Source organism: Nymphaea colorata, chromosome 6, assembly GCF_008831285.2.
Source record: "Nymphaea colorata isolate Beijing-Zhang1983 chromosome 6, ASM883128v2, whole genome shotgun sequence".
NCBI lineage: Eukaryota > Viridiplantae > Streptophyta > Magnoliopsida > Nymphaeales > Nymphaeaceae > Nymphaea > Nymphaea colorata.
Genome location: NC_045143.1, coordinates 16,659,478 through 16,680,751, shown reverse-complemented (window position 1 = coordinate 16,680,751; position 21,274 = coordinate 16,659,478). Strand labels below are relative to the sequence as shown.

The 21,274-nt window shown below is 39.1% G+C and overlaps 3 protein-coding genes across 11 annotated transcripts; 1 reads left to right on the top strand and 2 right to left on the bottom strand.

Moving 5' to 3' along the window:
- Window positions 1-514: 514 nt before the first annotated feature.
- On the bottom strand, window positions 515-5,996 carry LOC116256259 (NADPH-dependent aldo-keto reductase, chloroplastic-like). Of its 3 annotated transcripts, none has more exons than XM_031632568.2 (8): window positions 5,739-5,996; window positions 5,211-5,366; window positions 4,066-4,116; window positions 2,641-2,717; window positions 2,459-2,546; window positions 1,266-1,541; window positions 938-1,186; window positions 515-820 (listed from the first exon to the last, which is right to left on the bottom strand). In XM_031632568.2, the coding sequence occupies exons 2-8, from the start codon at window positions 5,340-5,342 to the stop codon at window positions 737-739; spliced, it is 957 nt and encodes a 318-aa protein (XP_031488428.1). In that variant the 5' UTR covers window positions 5,343-5,366; window positions 5,739-5,996; the 3' UTR covers window positions 515-736. The 3 variants fall into 3 exon arrangements, with proteins under 3 accessions (XP_031488428.1, XP_031488426.1, XP_031488427.1); XM_031632566.2 differs by having other exon boundaries at window positions 5,807-5,996; XM_031632567.2 differs by lacking the exon at window positions 5,739-5,996 and adding an exon at window positions 5,572-5,714.
- A 3,061-nt stretch (window positions 5,997-9,057) lies between these two features.
- On the bottom strand, window positions 9,058-16,151 carry LOC116256750 (NADPH-dependent aldo-keto reductase, chloroplastic-like). 7 transcript variants are annotated; one of them, XM_050078462.1, is made up of 11 exons: window positions 15,830-15,967; window positions 14,980-15,268; window positions 14,751-14,896; window positions 13,305-13,580; window positions 13,106-13,234; window positions 12,812-12,862; window positions 11,834-11,910; window positions 11,624-11,711; window positions 10,777-11,055; window positions 10,442-10,690; window positions 9,058-9,427 (listed from the first exon to the last, which is right to left on the bottom strand). In XM_050078462.1, the coding sequence occupies exons 7-11, from the start codon at window positions 11,902-11,904 to the stop codon at window positions 9,344-9,346; spliced, it is 771 nt and encodes a 256-aa protein (XP_049934419.1). In that variant the 5' UTR covers window positions 11,905-11,910; window positions 12,812-12,862; window positions 13,106-13,234; window positions 13,305-13,580; window positions 14,751-14,896; window positions 14,980-15,268; window positions 15,830-15,967; the 3' UTR covers window positions 9,058-9,343. The 7 variants fall into 7 exon arrangements, with proteins under 7 accessions (XP_049934419.1, XP_031489086.1, XP_031489087.1 ...); XM_031633226.2 differs by having other exon boundaries at window positions 13,305-14,896; XM_031633227.2 differs by having other exon boundaries at window positions 13,305-14,896; window positions 15,000-15,268.
- A 624-nt stretch (window positions 16,152-16,775) lies between these two features.
- On the top strand, window positions 16,776-20,525 carry LOC116256233 (CASP-like protein 5B2). The gene is made up of 3 exons (XM_031632528.2): window positions 16,776-17,131; window positions 19,103-19,235; window positions 19,986-20,525. Exons 1-3 carry the CDS (start codon window positions 17,001-17,003, stop codon window positions 20,190-20,192), a joined length of 471 nt encoding a protein of 156 aa, XP_031488388.1. The 5' UTR covers window positions 16,776-17,000; the 3' UTR covers window positions 20,193-20,525.
- Window positions 20,526-21,274: the final 749 nt, after the last annotated feature.

Sequence of the window (21,274 nt, the reverse complement as noted above, 5' to 3'; positions counted from 1 at the left end):
AAATCAGTTTGTGAAACGAATCAGCAGAGCAGCTCAAGCAAATCAGTTGCAAATCGGCCAAAACATTTTTAAAAAATTATCTTTTAAGAAATTTTATATGTACAGTTAAAATCAGGCACGCCGTACCTTGAAGGGGCCACCAAATAGACAGTTTGATTAAAATGAGCCATTCAATCCTATTCTTACAACACTGAGTAGTCTCATCTTGAGACTGATTCATTTATCTCCACTCTCTAAGTCTGCTTCTAGGAAAAGCTACTTAATAAAGGCTAATAATCCCTTCCGTATAGATCAGTCTCAACTATAGCAATGTATTTCCCCTTTTTATATTTACAAATTCAAGCTTGTTAATATGTTCGTCGTTATCTATTTATTTGGGAAAGTGGGAAGAAATTTCACCACATGAGTAAGGGGTGATAGCACCACGTCGTCTCGTCATTCAAGCTAAATCCCCCAATTCTACGGAAACATTTTGGGTTCGCTGTTTGACAAGATTTTTCCAACATGTAGATTCGACTCAGATGACTGACTACATAAAACTTCAAAGAAATGATAACATACACACGCTTTTATTTCTTTTAACATTCACATTCCCAGTGCACTCAGACAACAAGACAGCGTTCTAAAACACAATCAAACCATTCAGTTATAAGAAGAGACTATCACTAGGTGCTACTAATGCATGAGGCTCCCCCACTAGCTCCGCAATGATTCAGCAAAACATGAGACGATAAGCTTACAGCTCCCCATCCCATAATTCCTCAACGCTTTTGTAGGGACTCAGATCATGAACGAAGAAATCAGCTCGAATCAACCGCCTCTGTCATTCCAAAAAAACAAAGTAATTTAGAACACCAGACTATATCCAAATTAGTCAGTAGATGCAATAAATTAGGCAGTCAGATAAACGAATTAAAATGAGGACTACATTACAAACCTGTTCTATTTCAGAGAATTTGGAGAACAGGTCATCTGGGATGGACCAATCCAATATATCAAAATTTTCCTTTATCCTGGCTTCAGTGGTGCTTTTAGGGAGAACACTTTGTCCACTTTGTAGTCCCCAACGCAAAGCCACCTGAGCTGGTGTCTTGCCCAGCTTTTCGGCGACCATAGTCAACACAGGGTTCTTTAGAACATTACTCTTCAGCCATGGTGTACCTGGTGAACCTAATGGTGAATAGGCCTGCCAAAGCAAAATAAAAACTTGTAAGAATTCAGTACTGCCTATTGCTCAGAATGACAAAATACAATAGAACACTTACAGACAGGTGAACACCCTTTGCACGACAAAGGGCTCGAAGTCGTGTTTGTTGCCAGCCTGGATGACACTCAACTTGGTCGACAGCTGGTGGAACCCTTGCATATGCCAACAAATCACTCAACTTCTTCGAGGAGAAGTTGCTCACACCAATAGCACGAGCCTTCCCAGAATCATATAACCCTTCCATTGCTTTCCAAGTAGTGGGAATGTCAACAGCGGCAAAGTACTTTGGGTTGAAGGTATCTTCAAATGATGTGGTCCGCATTGGCCAGTGGATCTTAAAAGATAAAGCAACTTGATTAGAGACCAACAACATGAGCCAAAATGCTGCATTAAAAACGGTTACAGGCCTATTGCTGATGGATTTTTCAAAGTCAAAACGATCTCATTCATTATCAAGGACAGAATAAGAGCTTAAGAATTTGCAGACGTCATCACTGAATTAATGGAGAATTCCAACTTCGCTTTAACTTTGTTTAGTGTAGTTACTCGTGCCATCTGAAGCATCATAAAGTACAGCCAAAGAAAACATTAACATCCAATTTAAATAACATCAGGGATGGGCAAGATAATCAACGGCAATGCTAATCACAAAAGTGCAGCATAAGCTCCATATCATGGAGATAATTCTTACAAGTTAAAACAGCCAATTGCTTATATCTGCAATAAGCTTGATGGCTGTCAAGTAACCAAGTAGCCCATTTGTTCCTGCTCAAAAAGCTCACGTTGCATGCCGATTCTACCAAAATGGTAAACTTGGAATGGCAATTGCAAATTATTGTGAAGCAATAACTCAAAGGAAAACACTTTGTTTCCTGGGAAAGGTACTTCATCATTTTTGAAATTCTCCAAAAACTGCATTTCATGCCAAACTTACAGTGGTCTACCCGTCACTCCGTCAGAGAGTTCATGACATATGGTTGACTCATGGAAAGGTAATTTATCATTTTTCCCCTGTTAGACTGTCTCCCTTTCTTTGTTTATCCAGTGGTACTATTGTTGCAGGGAAACCAACTAATGTATCAAATAACCTTAATGGCTGAGACTCTCTGTCTCTCTCTCTCTCTAAGTGTTATCAATGAGAAGGAGGGATAGAGGTTCAGGTTTGCCTGTGTGGTTTATTTGTTGCAAACAACAAACGTAAAGGCTATAAAGGAAGCATGCAATAAGATGAAAAAACAATAGAAGCCTTACAAGATAAAGGTCAAGATAGTCCAGCTGCAAATCCTGTAAAGTTTTATCGAGTGCCACAGGGACATCCTCTGGTGCATGATCACTGCACCTATAGTTCCAACATAGAACATCAAGGACAAAAATTATAAACGCACAAATGAGGATGAAATGGATTATCAGCAGACAAAATTATGAAAACTTACCAAAGTTTGGAGGTAATCCATAAATCTTCACGCTTTACTACGCCTTCTTCAAATAATTTCCTTAAAGCAATCCCTATCTGCAGATATTTACATGAACACAAATCTTTATCAACTTAGGGTGATACTAGAAGAATGAAACCTCTTCACTGGGAACTTATGTTTGCAGAATCGTTCACAAAGCCAAGTGAGGAAAACCATATCAGCAAATATTTTAAAATTTAAACAAATGATCTTAAGCAACAGAACTTAAACCACGTCCATTTTAGAAAATGAAGATAAAACCCCCCCAGGGTTCTGAATGAGTGTGTGAACCAGGGATCGTTGATCAAATTGAGGTTTTACTTTCTATATCTGCACTAGCTAGCAAGTGAACAACTGAGCAACAGATAGAAGCCTCTGTCAGGATTTTACAATGTTAGCATGTACCTCTAAAATTAATTTTAAGAGAAGTGAAATAACTAATTTTAAGAGAAGTACAATAATTGCATGACTTGGTTCTAGGAAACACTGGATAAAGCAACAATGCAGGAGGTTTGTTAGACAAGTGTTGCCTACATTTTGCATATAAACTGAATGAAAAGACTTTAACTCGACCTTTTCAGAGAATGAAGGGAAAAGAATAGGAAAAACTGGACATTAAAAATAGTTGTCTGAAACGCCTATTCAGCCTCTCACCTTTGAAGATTTTTGAAAAATAAAGGCATGTTTGAGCAGTGAAATAGGGTATCAATGAGACATGTTATGTAATCAGATTGTATCTAGGCACTTGCACAGGCCTGCCTAGGTGCTGGATAGCAGCCTAAATACATTGACTGAAGAACCTATTGCCTCAAATAATAATATATTGCTTTAAAATTTTGACACTAAAAATCTGATTCTTTTTGCATTCTATCTCTAGTATATTAATTGAGTGGAGGAATTTCAAAATCCCAACTTGTCCTTCTTTTCCTATTTTTCTGTTTCCTCCTTTCTGCATATCTTTTTTGTAAAATAGGACAAAGTAAGTAGGCCCCAGGCCCCTGCCTAGTCCCACCTAGCACCTTTAGTTACATAGGAGACACATTAAGAGAGTCATGAAATGGGGTATCTTGGACACCCTCAGATTTTAGTGACATTTTGAGATAGACGATATGGAGACTTCGAAAACACTCGCTCCCATGTTTCTTCGCCATCCACATGTATGAGATTTTGTGTCTTAAGAGTACAATTTACCTATTCAAAAACACCCTATGGGTAATCAAAAGAAATTGCCGGTGATACTATCCATCATGAAGTCAATGTTGCAATTACATTTTTTTAAAGATAAAAACTTAACTCAAAGGAAAGTCATAAAATCAAGAAATTACAAACTGTCTTATTCAAAAAGGAAAGGGGAGGACGAAATGAGATAAAGGTTTCTTATCTTCAGATAGTAGTTGCCAATACCTCTTTCTCATTGTCATAGATACGAGCACAGTCAATGTGCCTATATCCAGCCTGCAATATAAGTCAATCAATAGAGTGTGAGGAAATCTTGTCAACTCTAACAGGTCGTGAGCAGGTAGATCAGCAAAATGCAAGTTTAGCGTATAGTGTCGGTATCAGAAGAATTCCTTCATCCAATATATATAGGTAAAGCCAATTTCTACATAGGCATGGAGGCAAACAGGTAGATCAGAAATAAATTTGGCACACAATAGAAGCATCGGGAGCACTTCTTGATTCAACCTACATGAAGCATGGATGCACGTACGTCTACACATAGGTAGTTAAAAAGGCAAGATCTCAAAAAAGCGGGAAGGTCTGGCACTATACCACCAGTACGGAAAAAATGACCGCCTACTTTCCCACGGTCCCAACCAAGCTTGCGATGAGGTAGTAGTTGTTCAAGCATCTCAAGTTTTGCAACGAGGCAGTAGTTGTTCAAACATCTCATGTTAAGAGAAAATAACTAGTGCCCTATTCGGTCAACCATAACAACTTCTTAAAAACAACCAGCTAGGCATGTAACAGTCACTAAAGATGCATGCTCAGTCTGGAATTCTTGTTCAGAAATCTAACTTTCAAGTTCTTTCAGCTTCTCTTCTTATGCATAAATAGAGAAACTCGACTGGCCTCCCATTTAGGAATGAAACTGAAATGCAGAAAGCCCAAAAAACAAAATTAAATGAATCGTCGAAATCGACCACTAAGCGCAAGAAATTAGGAATGAAACATTATAAGCGCCCAACAACTATCGAGATATAAAAAGAAAAAGGTCAGCCATCAAGAAGCCATGGTATGCATGTCTCAACCATCAAGAAGCCATGGTATGCATGTCATAACCATCAAGAAGCCATGGTATGCGTGTCTCAACTATCAAGAAGCCACGGTATGCATGTCTCAAGATGGCATGCATTTCTTCCGAAATTAAAACCTTCCTTTCTACAGTTACGAAAATCAAGATTCCAGCACATACTGAATCAAATGCAGCAAGGAGGAAACACCACAAGGAACACTCTGGAAAACTTAAATCAATCCCAAGGATCACAAAAGGAACAAAAAAGAGAAATAAAGATACACATTCGCATCAAGTAAGAAAGCACGCCTACCCTGATGGCGACTTCCACGGCGTTGCCGACGAGCCCGGGGTCCGACTGCCACGTCCCGAGTCCGACTGACGGCATCTTTGCGCCGGTGTTCAGTTCGACGAACAGAGGACCCTTCGCATTCCCCTCCGCCATTTCAGAAATCCAATTTCCACCCACCTTAACGAAAGACCAAAGGGAAATACATAATCAGAAACATGAAAACGTAACATGTCCAGAAATGTAACCATGCAAAGTGTCAGCGACTATCTCGCGGCAATCATCTTTCAGATGCAATAAGGATTATGTTCAGCAGAACGAAACAGAACAAAACCAAAAAGAAAAAAAGAAAAAACGCAAACCACATCCCCATTTCCAATCTTACCGAGCTCAGATCGATCAAGAAAGAGAGAGAGAGAGAGAGTGTGAATCTGCTAATGAGAGAGAGGGGGAGAGAAGCAGATAAAATAGAAATATATAATAAAATTTAGAGACAAAAGGTCCCCTAAATACAAAAACAATCCGCCAACAACAAAATTACACAAAAAATACCGGGTGTGCCTTTTATAGTTGGAGCCCCCTGTCCTCAAACGCCGGTTCTTTGGGTTCGAGTAACTTACCGAGACGGGAACCCAAACTCCTCTGCCATTAAACACAGTCAAGGAACGTGGCCATGCAACCTTCTAGACCAAAATTTTCGACCTTAATTTTCCTATTTCCCATTCTCATTTCGCACCGCAGAGCAGTCGGTTGAAGGCCACCCCGGCCGTTAGTTTTTCAAGAAAGAGAAAGGGAGGCGGCGACCACAGGTCCGCAGGACTCACGATTCCAACGATAAAGATAAAAATTACAAAAAAAGTGCATATTCTTTCGCTTAATTATTCAAACCCCCCATTAAATGGCAAGCCCCGGCTCCTAGCGAATCGGTTCCCGGGGCCAAAAAATCTTATTATGGAGAATTTCGATGAGCATGGCTCGCAGAAAAAGCATCACCATTGTCTGATTGCGGTTTTCATTACAAAACGTAAGTACTCAAATTTTGCCTTAATTGTAGAAAGGCAGCCACTGTCTGACTGCGTTTTCAAGGAGACGGTTTATTGTTCGTCGTCAAACCCGTGTTTGTTTGGATTCATAATTCCTGTCTCTTTCCACGTTTATCAACTTCTGAACTACCACAAATGGGAAGAGCCTTGAACGTGGTTTTGAATCGTCGACTTTTTGGCTCCAGAACAAGGGCGGAGGCAGCTGTAGATGGCTAGTTCTGATTTGGCTTTTGCTCCAAGAAATAGTGTGCTTTTGAGAAGAATCGAAGGAGGTAGAAACTTGAGGAAGGCGATAAAGTTAAAGAACAAATACAACACGTCGACGTTTGTTTGTAGTGATGGAGCCAAAGAAGGGCCAGCAGGGGCCATTTCCCCACCTCATTTTTTTTTTAAAAATTATCATATAATTAAAAAATCATTTATTATATATAAACATTTTAAAGAATTTATATTTCGACTCGTCAGATCGGTTCCTTAATAAAAGATTCCTAATTTCGCCTCCTGATTTAAAATATGGAGGAAAACGAACGACTGAACTTGTATGAGGAAATATATTTGTCTTTATGCATGCTAAAGAGATGTATTTATTCTTATGCATGCTGAAGTTGCATATATTGTTGAAGTCGTGGCAAAGTTTTTTCAGTCCTCAAATTCAACGACACGATTTGCTTGTTTTTTTTTTCTGTTAAGTCAGAGCTTAAATTAGAGAACTATACTTTTTTACATTAAAAGTTTGAAAGGCCGCACATGACTTTATAAAAAAAGAAAACGATAAACTCAAAGAGTTTTTTTTATTAATTTTTATTTTAGAAATTAGTTCATGTGTGTCCATTTATAAATCGTTCAATGTATTGAAGTTGACGCATTCCTACCCACTCATGCTGATCTTTTAGCCACCTATATGTATTTTATAACAAGGGAATCCTTTTTTTTTTTTTTTTTGAAAATTATACTGAAACACGATTCTTATAGACCGGGGTCGGGGGTTTCTCATCAAAGGTCAATTTTCTGAACTGTGCCCTTTTTTTTCCTAAAATGTTTATTGAAAAGTGGCAGGGAGTATCATCCAGTTCTCACGTGGCATATTTTTTAAATCAATTTAATACATTTTAAACTATTTTTAAATTTTAAAACAGAATGTAAAATAAGCCGACACAGACCCATCTGGGCCGATGCCCACAGACTAACTTGAACAAAGGACAGTACTGGATTATATAAACTGCTTTTTTCTTCTACTATTTCTTCATTCATGTCTGTTCTCCAAACATCCCAAATATTTGAATGTTGCTGCTCCTGTCTGAATCTGCAAAGTTCCAAATTATGACGCAATTGACTCTCTGACGAAAAGGCAGAGGAATCTCCGTTGGCTGATGAAAACCCATTACAACCTGCGAAAGCATCTCCCCACGAACAAAATCACATGGCTTTCCATCGGAAGAAGCAGTATGCAGGTCGTTTGGTTTGTGGTCCAGAAGACAATGAAGGGCGGTATCTTCTCAGCTCCCGTATGTTGATAGGATTATTTATTGCAGGATACTATGGTTCGTGCTCTAGTAAAATATGATCATTTAGAGACAACCATCTAATTCTAATGAATAATGTGAAAGATTCGTCGGCAAATGTCTGACTTTTTCACCAATTTGAAAATAGCAAAACTTTTGTTTTTTTCAGACTGGAAGTGCTATTATTGGGTCATTCTCTGGCTATTTCTGCAAATAGTCCAGTACTGTCAAAGATGTGGCTGTGCATTTTGTCAAATAACCTTGCGCTCCATTCACCAAAGTAACCTTTTCCGCATAAATCTAGTGAAGGTTTGCTAATTCGGTTTCAGTGAACGTTTTCTTCATTGGATTCGAACAATATCCTGAATAGCAGCAGGATTAGATGTGTATCAAACTGCGACATGAACTGACTTTCCAATGTGAAACAGAGAATATTTCTGCATAACTTTACTTGTGATCCAGTATGGGCAGACATTACTTGAATTCAGATTCAACTGCATGGAGTAGAAATAATTTCAGATATGGCAGTATTTTACAATTGTATTCAGATTTAACTAGATCCGACATGTATACCGTCCCTGGCACCTCCTAAACCTTACCGAGCTTATATGGTTTGTATATGAGCGTCTGAGAACTAGCTACCCTGTCACTCTTTGTAACTCTACGTCCGTTCCAACATGCATCTCTTTAGTCTCAGAAAGTATAATGCCTCTACAATACGGTGTTTAACCGTGGAAGTCAGCACCATGGATAACAAGCAGTTCTTTGCAGTCTGGAAGAAGAACCCATTCCACTGATCATCAAGTAAAACGGCAAGTACTCATGGAACTTTAGACGGGGGAGATTAAAACAGGGCCGCCATCAACATGCATGTATTCTTACCGGGTAGTCCAAACTCCGGAATCAGAAACATGCCCGATTCAGAGAAACTTGTCAGAGTGAATACGAACGAAGGAAAAAAGTTTACCTGGGTAGTGGGTAGTTTTGGAGGTCTTCATATCTCAAACAAGACAGGTGAATCTTTGACCAAAAGCATGTCACCCTTTTATTTCTTTTGTCCTCCAACGAAGAGGAACATACCCAAAAAAGAGAGGAAATAGTTCATCCTCAAATAGTGACTTGTTGCGCAGGTGAAACTCATAACGGGTATCTTGTCTGTTCGGAGACATCCGATGAAATTGGAATATCGGCTATCTTATCCCTGCAACAAAGTGCAGTCCATCCAATTTATCTCTCTCTATCTCTCTCTCACACAGACACGTTGATGTTTGTAGAACACGTTTTCACATATACACATTTCCATATCTGCATCAGACACCGTTAATTTCTTAAAATTTCACTAAAAATAATATTAGCTACTAGTAGTTTGGCCAGCAATGATGACAACCTAGTCTTGCATGCATCAGAGGAAATTAGCTAATAGTGCATGTCCCTCCAGCAAGGCTAGAAAGAGCCTCCACAAAGGTAAACAGTACTGTCTGTCACTCCAGCGAGGCTAGAAAGAGCATAAAAAAAATAGCAATTCGTGGTCTCTCTCCCTCTTTCTCTCTCTCTATCTTCCTCCTGCAAAGAAGTCCTTAGTGGACAATGAAATTACAGAACCAAGTGCTCATCACTCGCCATCCCATAGTTCCTCTAGGCTTTTGTAGGGGCTCAGTGTTTCATGCACAGCAAAATGACCAGGAATCAGCCTCCTCTGCACATCAATGAAAAGATTGGGAAAATTATATACAACAAACAGCAGATAAATGAAAGGAAGGATCTCCATACTAGAAAACCCAAAGAGATCTAATCTGGTTCCAAATCACTTTCTGCATGCAACATTGTCAGTCAAATAAAACAGCCAAGGTTTCACAAGATGCACATATGCACCAAGAACGAGTAGAGGTACCTCTACTTCCACCTAACGGAATCGGACGGTAAGGAGCCAATTCAGTATGACAATAAGCCACTGACAGGGAACTGTTACTTGTCTAAATATCAGCCCTTTCAAGCCAATAGTCTCTAAACCAGCTTGGATGACACGATCTCCATACTGTTTTCAATAACCACATAATAAACGAAAGACCAACGAAGAAAGAAGATGATGACCAAGGAAGAAGAATAGAGGACTACGTGTCAGAACAAGTCCGCAGCTGATGCAAACCACATAAACAGAAACTTTAGCTTGACTCCAGGGCAGAGGTACGTTTTCATATATTTTCTATAGTTTGCTAATATGGGCAACTGGAAAAGAATCTCATTTTTGGCGAACTTCTATAATGGAGATGATGATTTAAATGATTGCATTGGAATTACATGGGCTTGCCATGCTGAAAAATGATGTGTAAGACCCATGTTGCTGCTAGAAGAAACTGATGATGGTCACACCAAAGCGCAGCAGGAACTAACAGAAGCACCATATATAAGTGCCTCATAGTCACATTCAGCAATCGCTGCATCAAATCCCTGTAACAGGATAGCTAGATCCCACCAAATCATCAACAAGTTTTCTGAGCCCGCACAACATGATGTGAATACAAGATATGGTGACAGGAATGATGCCTGACATCCATGTTGCTGTTCACAATTGATGATGGTAATCTATAGAGCAGAATAGCGTGTTTTTACATCAAAATTTGGTATAACAGCCACATATGTTATAGTCCATAGTTAACCTGCAAATGGAAACTGAAAAGGACCAACCACTAAATGGAGAGGAAGCCATTACCTGTTCAATTTCACTGAATTTGAGGAACAAGTCATGTGGAATGGACCAACCAAAAAGATCAATGTTCTCCTTGATCCTTGACTCATTAACACTTTTAGGCAGCACACTCATGCCATTCTGAAGGCCCCAGCGCAAAGACACTTGTGCAGGTGTTTTACAAAGTTTCTCAGCCACCATGTTGATAATTGGGTTCTTAAGAATATCAGTCTTGACCCACGATGTTCCTCGAGAACCTAAAGGAGTATGTGCCTGTGAAAAGCAACTTACAAGATTCATCTACAAGCACATGGCAAAAAGAAAAACAGAAGATAACTGCAAATTGTAGCTTGACTTACAGATAGGTGAATGCCTTTGGATTGACAAAATGCTCGAAGATGCATTTGTTGCCAGACAGGATGACATTCTACTTGATTAACAGCTGGTGTAATGTGTGCATATGTTAGCAAGTCTCCCAACTTCTTTGTAGAAAAATTGCTGACACCGATTGCATGAGCTTTCCCTGAATCATATAACTTCTCCATAGCTCTCCAGGTACTGCAAATGTCCACTGGGCAAAACTTCTGAAATTCAGAAGCAGCAATAGTGCCTTTTTCCATGCGGAAGGGCCAATGGACCTTCAAAATTAAAATAATTCAATAAAAAAAGCCAGATCCTGATGAGCAAAGCAATACACAGAGCACTCAGAAGCATCATTTCATATTACAAGCCCAAACCCCTCAGGTCACATATCCAGAAAATATCACGCAACCTTAAATCTTCAAGTTGGACAAACAACAATAACTATTTTTAGTTTAAATGAAGTAGTGATTTTGAACAGCTTTCAAGTTGCAAGAACTGATAATTCAAGCTAAACTAAGGTACCTCAACTGGCTAGGAAAATAGAACAAGTTTCTGGCCATGTTAATGGAAGCATGGGTGAAACATAATGCCTAAATATAATATTTTGGAAACTGAATTCAAAGCATCAGAGCCTATCTCAAGTTAACTAAAAAAAAGTCCTCTCCAGGGAAATTTAAGAAGAAACTAAATGTAAGCTAGAATGTGGTTAACTAGTCACTCACAACCGCAGGGTTGCACCATAAACCAGTTCTCCATGTTAGAGAGGACCAACAATTGTAAACAAGAAAATATACTCAGTAGAACATAAAAGAAAAAAAAAAAAGCAAAGAAGGTTAAACATACAAGATACAGGTCGACATAATCTAGTTGTAAATCTTGCAATGTTCTGTCCATTGCTTCCGGTACATCCTCTGAAGCATGATCAGTACACCTGAATTATAGTTTCTTATAAGGAAAAACACAGTTTGCGTGTAGAAAAAGTAGCTATGACATTGAACAATTGACAAATATATCCTACTCATTTTAGGCGTTCAAAGTGATCGGATGTCTAACCAAAGTTTTGAAGTAATCCACATGTCCTCACGTTTGACCACACCTTCTGTAAAAAGCTTCTTCAAAGCCATTCCAATCTGCCACCACACTCACCAAAGAAGATAAGGCTCTTAGCATGGTTGAGCAATTCCCGACAGAGAAGAGAGGAAATCTCTCAGTAGTAACCGCAAGACTATGCCATGTTTTTCACAGTGATTTTCATTAGAGAGGGAGAAAAAAAAATTATGCTACTTGATTAAAGAAATAAAGAGATGCATTTTACTTCTTGCATCAAGGAGTGGTGGCTGGAAACATTTAGATAATTGCAACCTATTTAAGTCAAGTTTCCAGGAAACATGTCCTATTACCTTTTTGCAGCACCCTATCAAAAAAAGGCATTATCAACATAAAACATTTGTTCCAACATCTTTACAAATTATGGACAAAAAAGGAAAAAAAGAAACGCAACCAAAGTCTAGTTTAACATCATTCTGGGAAAACTTTAAGGCTGCCCTACAAGCCATTTCACATGCATATGATCTAAATGAAACAGTCAACAGCAACAAGCCCAGGTACAGCTCTTGACAGCTAGTAAAAAAGAGGCAGCATCGCGATTGTTCTTGTCAACTTACGGTAGCAAATTCAGTTATGTGGACGACACACTCATGTCAGAAATTCCGAAAGTTACACCACCTTCCAAATTTATAGCTGGTTCGCTTGCTTTTTCATTTTTAACAATCATTATGTCTGTTTTCTTATTTACATTTAAAATATTTCGTTTTAACAAGCACACCAACTAAGACCAATTTAAAAATTTGAACAGAATTAGAGGGACAATAAGATTACAGAGCTAAGTGTAAGGTGTAAACACTAACTTTAGATTGATGATAGACAAACAGAAAAAGGAAAACAAAAATACGGTCAAGAAAAAAATTAAGAGAAACTGTATGAATGTAACAGTAGAAAGAAAGAATGAAACAGAAAAAGTTAGGAGCCAACCTCTTTTTCATTCTCATACAGCCGAGCACAATCAATATGCCTGTATCCTGCCTATATATGATAAGCAGAAAGCAGAAAAAAGGAAAAAAATGTTAACGTGTAAGAATACCAAGAATAATACCACAACACCATCAAACATCCCAGCAAGAACATAACATACTAAGAATTTGTAGCCCCAAAAGTATCAATTTTGCATTCAAGACAAAGACTACAGAACTATAATAACATCATGGAAATCCCATATGGACAAAAGAACTATAAAAAAAAAAGGATGTTAGAGATGAAATATCTTGCCTGCCAAGGGTGACCATAAGGATGAGAGGGCAGCTCAATGCACCGACTGCTAACAATCAATAACTAATGCTTTTCCAACAGAAGATAAATGTGGAAACCTCCTCAACAAATAGCCAATGGCACAATATCCTGATTCGATAAAATCTGTAAAAAATGCACATATTGATCTTACAACATTCAGAAAGACATCTATAAGTACCTCAAAATGAGGATCAACCCTTGAAGAGGATAAATGAGAGGTATTGCGAATGTGGGTCTGAAGAGTGAACCGTGAAAGCTCTTGTTTTTTGTGTTTGTTTTCAGTGTATGCTGCTCTTCTCCTACGAGAAGCAGGTCATTTAATAAGGTATCCGTGCTGCCCATTTAGTGAATGGATAATTCAAACTCTTTCTCATCAAACTTGCTTTGAGCCAGCATTTTGGGAATTCAGGTACGCTGCAACCTTACTATCTCAGCCCCTTCATCTGAACTGAACCTACATCATTTTTCATCAATCAAGCTGACAAGGATTAACTTTGTGTTATCAGAATCCCAGCTTCTTCCCATATTTAAGTCTTATGATTTAACAGGCTTTGCTCATGGATCTAAAGATTCTAAACAATGTCCTGAGAAGTTTAAAACAGGACTCAATGAAATTAATCCATATTATATTTTATAGCAAAAGACAAGACCAATTGTATTGAGTTAGATGCAAACACATAGTGGGCTTAGCTTCATCATATGAAGTATGGAATGTCTTGAAATAGACATATGCAGCACTTTCAACGTCACAAGTAAAGCAATTGAAAAATCAATTGCGAGATCCTAAAATGGGTCAAGAATCATAGAAGATTACATTAAGCATGCTAAGAGTATAGCTCTTCAGCTTGCCATTGCAGATACGCCTACAGCTGATGATGATGCAATCATGTAGCATGGTATGCCCTCTAAATATGACTCCATTCATATTTCATACCTCAATGATGAGTTGTGCCAATAGAAGTCTTGAGTGCGACAAAGCTTGCTTATGGCCAAAGGCTACATCAAGAGGCAGCCACTAATGGTTTTGCGTCTTTCAGTCCTTTTGTCAAGTTCACTACAACATGTCTAGTTCTTACGCTAGTCATTCTATTCTATCCATCAGCTTAATGTCGCCTTCTCTAATAGTAATCTAGATAAGGTTGTCTATATGCAAGTTTGCAACAGTTACCTGCGCTTTAGGATGCGACTTTTCCCCACTACATGTGTTAGTTTATGATCCCACAGCCAGACAACGGATACTTCTTTGTTCATTTATTGGAAGCAAGACAATCAACTATATGTATTGATCTATGTGGATGACATTATAGTCAGAGGCAATTCCAAAAGCTAATCAAGAACTTATTTTCCATATGAATGGTCAATTTGCTCAAGGAACTTGGGCCACTACATTTTTCTTTTGGGCATTGAGATGATTTTTTTTCCATTGGTGGTGTTCCCTTATGCCAGTGAAAATATGTTTAGAGCTTATCTGCCATGCTATAATGCTTGGTGCTGATTCTGCTGAATCTATTTAGACATCAATGCAATGCCAATTTCGACCGTTTTAGCTTTTTTAACAACTCTTTTGCAGATTGTTATTTCGTCGCGGGTTCTGAAAGCCAGCATATTGCAGCTTGTCCAGTACCAAGGCTGAGTAGCGAACTCTATCTAATTCCACTTCTAAAGGACTTGGGTTGCCACTCTTCTCAAGGAACTTGAATTTCTTGTACCGCCTCCACTTATTTACTGTGACAACATGGGAGCCACCTGTTCTCCTCCTATTTTTCACCCCTGCAACCAACATATTGAAATTGATATCCACTTTGTATGGATTGCTCAGCAGCAACTGCAAATTCAATATCTAAATTACGTACTAAGACTAATTTGTGAACACCTTTACCAAGCCTCTCTCCACTCAACAATTTCACCGCCTTCGTTTCAAACTCAGGGTGGTGGGGCGGTGGTGGGGGCAGCGGGCGGGCGGGGTGGTGGGGGGAAGGATGAGGAGCGAATGCTAGAGATGAAATTATATTGCCCTCCAAAAGGTGATCCCAAAGATGAGAGGACAGCTGAAGACGCAGAGATTCTTGCGATCAAGAAGGAAGCGATCCCTAAAATGATGCATTCTCAGCCATCTCAATATAAACATAAAAAGCTCTTCACCTACGACAAGCAGGTCGTTTTGTTAGAGGAAGAGACAGAGGTATGATGAACACGTAAAACCAGAAGAAAAGGAAAAAAAATGAAAGAAAAAGGAAAATATCACAAGAACGTCCTGCAAGAACGCCAACAATGCGGAAAAAGTATTGAAGACAATGCCAGAAGGTGATGGGCTCCAGAAACAAGAAAAAGAAAAATCACACAGTTTTGTCAAGAAAATCCAAACGCTATCGAATAAAACATCAAAAAGCAAACAAAGAAAAAACGCGGCCGCCGAACATCCAATGACATAACGTTGGTACTTTCTCATCATTTTCAACCCAGAAACCGAACTCTTTGTAAGCTGTACATTTTCATCAAGTCCTAAATTAAGAAACCAAAACCATTTACGCCAACATGTCAAGAGGACTACACAACTACAAGCAGGAAACCACTTCCAACCCCCGACACACTCATAAACAAGAAAAAGAATCAAACATGACAAAATACTCCATTAATTCCATAAGGAAAAAAGACAAAGAAAAAGAAAAAGAGATAAAGGAGAGGAAAGAGTCCATGGATTACCTTCACAGCAGCTACGATGATGTCTCCGACAACGCCCGGATCCGCTTGCCATGTACCCAAACCAACGGAAGGAATCCTCAGACCATTGTTCAGCTCAAAGAATACAGGACCCGCAGCATTATCATTCGCCATCTTCCTCTTGGCACCTCAGAAATTTGGATCAAGAAACAAGAAAAGGAATCAAATATGATAAAGGCCAGAGTTCCCGCGGTCTCGTCCAAGCTTAGCATCCATGCACCTCTTTAAAGAAAGGGCGATTACCGGATAATTTTTCATATATAGGACACGAGACCACCTTGCTTGGCCACAGTACTCACTTTTTCCGTTTATACGAGACCACTGAGAGACCAAGTGTTCTTTCACTATTCTTCCTTTTTTTTCTGAATCTTAGTTAAGGCGTGAACTATGAGAAAACATAGTATTCATATTATATTCTATAGAAAAAAGAGAATAAAGTTTTTCAAATTAAAGAACAACGTTTAACACTAGGAGCAATCTTAATCATTCTTAACTAACATGAGCCTTCGATGTCACAGTGAGATTATACCCAAACTGTCAGGACTCAGGATTCGACTAAATCATTGGATTATAAGTTCATTTTCATATTGGATCAGACCAAAATAGGGTTATGTACATTCTAAGTCCCCTTAGACGTAAACAAATAAATGTGTTGATAAGTTCCATTTAGAATTAGGAGAGGAATAATCAAACTTGCATTTTACTTGTTTATGACAAAGATTTCTTCACGAAGAGCAAGAGATTAAGTGGTTTCAAGAACATAAGCTTATTTGTCGAGTATATGACAGTTATGACTATGGTAAGTTACTAGCGATACAAGAGTGGTTTCACCAATAACAATAATTTATAGTTTAAATTTGTCAATTACCTATAAGTTAAGGTCAAATTTTGAAAATTTCAAACAAGATGACGCAATTTTTTCCTCCGCACTGCTTTGACGGGAGAGGGAACTTGAAGAGTTTTAGAGTTCGCTGCCGAGCAATCCCACTATAATCGGACGAAAATTTCCGACTCTTTGATTCGTTTTCGAGCAATTCGTAGCCTCCAATGTGTTTCTCGTCTAGGTGCAGAGAGAGAGACAGAGAGTTTGCAGTTTCAGGCTCCTGAGGTTGGACGGCCGTTTGGTGGCGGTCAAGGTTGAGCGAGGGAGACGATGAAGGATCTCCCGGGGACGCCAGGGACCGTCAGCGGCCTGGTTCTCCGGGCAGGACAATGCCTACTCGCAGCTGGCTCGATCGCCGCGATGGTGACTGCTACGGGCTTCTCGAACTACACCGCCTTCTGGTTCGTTTACCCTCTCTTCCGTTTCAGTTTCCTTCGTTCCCTCTCTCTGTCTTATTACGGGGTATGTTTTTTTCACTTCCCTGAACGAAAGTTTCTTCTTCTTCTTCTTCTTCTTCTTCTTCTTCTTCTTCTTCTTCTTCTTTTCTGTTTGCCCATTATTCCTTTCATTTTTCTCCTTTTCCTCTTTCCAAGCGACCCTTGATTGTCCAGCGACTTTGGTGTCGGTTTCAGTGGAAAATTCTCTGTTGACACACACACACATATACAACATCACAAGTTGTGATGAGTAAATCCCTACAAGCTACTGAAGCATGGGTTAAGTTATGAAAGGTCGTTCAGATTAGGACTTCCCAAAAAGTAGGAAGGGGACTGCCAATCTATTGGATGGTGATTGCTGTCTTATTGTTAGATATGCGGATCCTTACCTTCCCAGTAAAAACAAGAAAAAGATACCAAGTGTTAAATGGGCATGTACACACATAAACAGTTGCAAGTATCATGCACATGAATCTTTCTGCGAGCAATGCAGGTTCTGTTCGGGGTGTTGATGGAATTAGAGTGTTCTAGGTGCCTCCCAGCATTGTGTGTTGGAAAGAAAATTTTTTAAGTTGCCAACAGTTCTTTTTCTCTTACTATTGCAGTAGCTACCTCCACGCATTTGTCATTGTAAGGTTTTTAATTAAGGACGGACAAAAATACCGTTGCCAACAGCTATTCTTCTTTTTCTCATACTTGGGTCTTTGTCCTTGTTTCCTTTTTTGCCAAATTGCTAGCACATCTTGAGGTGTTCTACCCACGTGATTGAGGAATTCCATAAATAGAAGTTGGCTTGTAGTGTTCTCCAATTTTCGAAAGCACAAAACTCATCAGGAAGGAAATTGACGCTAAGTATATTTAACTGCTAATTTATACCATCAGGACAACTTAACAAACAACGACATGATATTTGAGCATGAGCTGGACTGGTGTCTGAGATAGACTGGTGTCTACACATATAATTGTTCTCACTGATGCAGGTTATTGGAAATTTGGAATTTTAGCTTAATTAGATCCATATTTATGTATCTTATGTAGTCTGCATTTGTGCAACGGAAATGGATATCATTGAAGTTCACGATTACTTATTGTTAAATGTTATCTACATACCTTTTACATGTTTTCCGTATTTAGTTTGTAACTGTCAGTCACCAACTTCACTGCCACCCATTTACAACTTGATACCTCAAGCATTTGTGAAAATGGTACAACAACTGGTTAAGCAGTGAACCACAAACAAAGATCTTTTGGAAGCCGTTTAAGATGATGAACGAATATCCTTAAACTACTTAGTGAAATTTCACTTTCGTTTGCTATCCTAAGTTTAGCTAACCTGGTATAAACAGTTGATGATACTATATGCTTTGGTTTCTGCAATGACAAGCCTGTCTGCAGTATTGAAGTTTTTCCCACCTTTCTGGTTCCATCAGGTATCATACCTGTCATCATTCTGAAAGTGTCTTGAAAAGTTTTAAATTCTCTCAAAGATTAAAAGTTATCTATTCTTTATGAAAAAAGCTAGCAATATAATTTTTTGTTGCTCCATTCTGTTCCATTTATTAAAGCGTCACTGAAAAAATAGGTTTCTATTTCTCATCATGGTGATGTAATTCTAATTTCTAAGATCAAAGAAATTGCCAACTGTACTTGCAAATATATAGTGTACTAAGTGTAGAGACAGGTAGGACTGCAAAATCATGTGTCGGATTATAGCTAAGTTTACCTGCTTCTTTTGCCAATTGTGCTGACCTTCTAAAGCTTTAAGTTGTGTTATGCCTTTTACCGTTGGGTGTTCTGTAAAACTTAGAACCAGGTTATACTTATGCGCTGAATTTGTTATTTTCTTTCAGTTGTGTTATGCCTTTTACCGTTGGGTGTTCCGTAAAACTTAGAACCAGGTTATACTTATGCGCTGAATTTGTTATTTTCTTTCAGCTACTTAATTGCTTCAATGGGTCTTCAAGTGCTTTGGAGTCTGGGTCTTGCATGCCTCGATGCATATGCTCTGAGGATCAAGAGAGATTTACAAAATCCAGTACTGGTCAGCCTGTTTGTAGTTGGTGATTGGGTGAGTACACGGTGGAGTTTTTCATTCTTTTTGCTGAATCTCATTTGTTGCTTTTTCTCCTTTTCTTTTTTAACTGATGGACTTGTGGTAGCTAATTCATGAAGTGATTAATGAAAGCTGACGAAAGTGGCTGATTAAAACTTCTATAAATAAGCTGGACTCACTACATTAGTGAAAAGTTCTCCTGTAAGACTGCTTGCGGATTGATGCAAATTCTGATCCTCATGCGTTTCATTTCAGCTTTGTGAAAGGACAGAAAAAACTGGTTGCATTGACACCATGCAGACGAAGCCAGATCCAGATCTACATTGAATTTATATTAAACATGAGCAGCATGCTAGTTCCCATTTTAATCAGTTCTTTCAGTTGTTTAGGTTTAAACGCAGTTTGAAGCTCAAACCTGATGAACTCCCTTGCAGCAGCCTTGTGCTGATGATGTCCTAGTCGATGGTTGTGACAACGGAAAGTGTTCAACGATTCATTCTTTAGCGTTTAGTGTGTTTGCATTTATTTGGTGAGTGGATGGTAAAATTTAGTTGATGTGGATAAATTTACTTATGAAGAACCAAGCAGGATCTGCTATTACAAACTAAAAACTGTAATCTAATCAGGCATCCTGAAGAGTTTCAGGACCCAAGTGGTCGACTACCTGTCATTCAGAACTGGGAAGGTTTTGTTGCATATCGGACGTCGTGCAGTGGAATGATGTTGTCTTGACTTGGTTGTGTTTGTGTTGATGATGTCTGGCAGGTGACAGCGACACTCTCGCTTGCAGCAGCATGCTCATCAGCTGGGGTAACGGTGCTTTATGCAAAAGATTTAGCAAGATGCAGCAGCAAGATGCAGCAGCCTTTGCCATGCCAAAGGTTCCAGCTTTCAGTTGCGCTTGCTTTCGGTACCTGGTTTCTGATTGCTCTCTCCTCACTCATCATGTTCTGGCTTTTGGCGTCTGTATGAGAACGGACATTTCCTATTTTTGGAAAGTCCCCGTCTAAGTACCTTGTTGTAATCTCCGCTATGTCACAAGGATATGGATAAAAGGATTGACATCACTTTTGTGTATTGTCCAGTAAAAGGTATTGATAATGGAAATAGTTTGTACACAAGTGCCCCAGTATGGTTCTCCTCATTGGGTAAAGGCCATGGCTCCGTATTCATGGACTTCATGAATCATGGGGCTTTTCTCTGTGTGTGCGCGCGTCTATCTTGTGAATATAGAAGTTGTAGCAGATGCTTTACGTTTTTGCTCTCTTATCAGCTGTGGATTATTCCATCATAAAGCCTGTATCCAAAGACTCCAAACAGATGGTAATGATTGCCTCGTTTTAGAAATTTGAAAAACATCTCTGCTTGCCTGTTGTCAAGAACGACTGCTCAATGAACTGAACTAACAGCCGGGGGGTCCTGATTCATTTATAGACCAGCTTCTCAGACTCTAACCTTCAGCTCACGTCGTTTTAGGTTACGCTTGAGACATCCAGCAAGAAAAGCTGAGGACGATCTGTAATGTCAGTTGCGATTTTCCGTTTTGAAGGGTAGGTAATGAATTTATCTCACCTGCTTAAATGGACTGACGCAGGACCTGCACTACACAAACTGCCAGTATCTCATGTTGCCTAGCTCGTCTGGCCGTGCTCCATTCTGAAAAACGGGGGACAAGCACATCGTTTAGACGTATCTGCAAATTAGTTTTAGTTGGATCATCATATTTCATGGACATTGTTGGGAGGTAATTATGTCTTGTGAGAATTTGGAGGAACCACTATATTTTATAAAGATCTTAAGAGGGACCATCCTCTGCCAAAGTTTTAAACATTTTTCTCTTTCAACTTCAATGTGGACCAGGCCGCACCTTTCGGCTCCACTGTGCGTCTGGCTCAAACTGGCTCTCTTCCTGGGTAGCAACATGTGCACCATGGCCCCATTCATGAGGACTTTCACTTTTCCTTCAACAATGACGTCAGGCCTGAACACCATTTGTAATGATTTATTGGGTTTAAGACACCTGGGAATCGCATGTTTTCCATTATATTTACTCA

Coding starts and splice junctions, on each gene's coding strand:
- LOC116256259 (XM_031632568.2), bottom strand. CDS start 5,342: ATGGCGGAGGGGAATGCGAAGGGTCCTCTGTTCGTCGAACTGAACACC. Junction 2,547..2,640: donor TGGATTACCTCCAAACTTTG/GTAAGTTTTCAT, acceptor TTGGAACTATAG/GTGCAGTGATCATGCACCAG. Junction 1,542..2,458: donor ACTATCTTGACCTTTATCTT/GTAAGGCTTCTA, acceptor TTATCTTTTAAG/ATCCACTGGCCAATGCGGAC.
- LOC116256750 (XM_031633225.2), bottom strand. CDS start 15,961: ATGGCGAATGATAATGCTGCGGGTCCTGTATTCTTTGAGCTGAACAAT. Junction 11,712..11,833: donor TGGATTACTTCAAAACTTTG/GTTAGACATCCG, acceptor ACTATAATTCAG/GTGTACTGATCATGCTTCAG. Junction 9,428..10,441: donor AATTCAGTGAAATTGAACAG/GTAATGGCTTCC, acceptor ATTGATGTGCAG/AGGAGGCTGATTCCTGGTCA.
- LOC116256233 (XM_031632528.2), top strand. CDS start 17,001: ATGAAGGATCTCCCGGGGACGCCAGGGACCGTCAGCGGCCTGGTTCTC. Junction 17,132..19,102: donor TCGAACTACACCGCCTTCTG/GTTCGTTTACCC, acceptor ATTTTCTTTCAG/CTACTTAATTGCTTCAATGG. Junction 19,236..19,985: donor TGTTTGTAGTTGGTGATTGG/GTGAGTACACGG, acceptor GATGTCTGGCAG/GTGACAGCGACACTCTCGCT.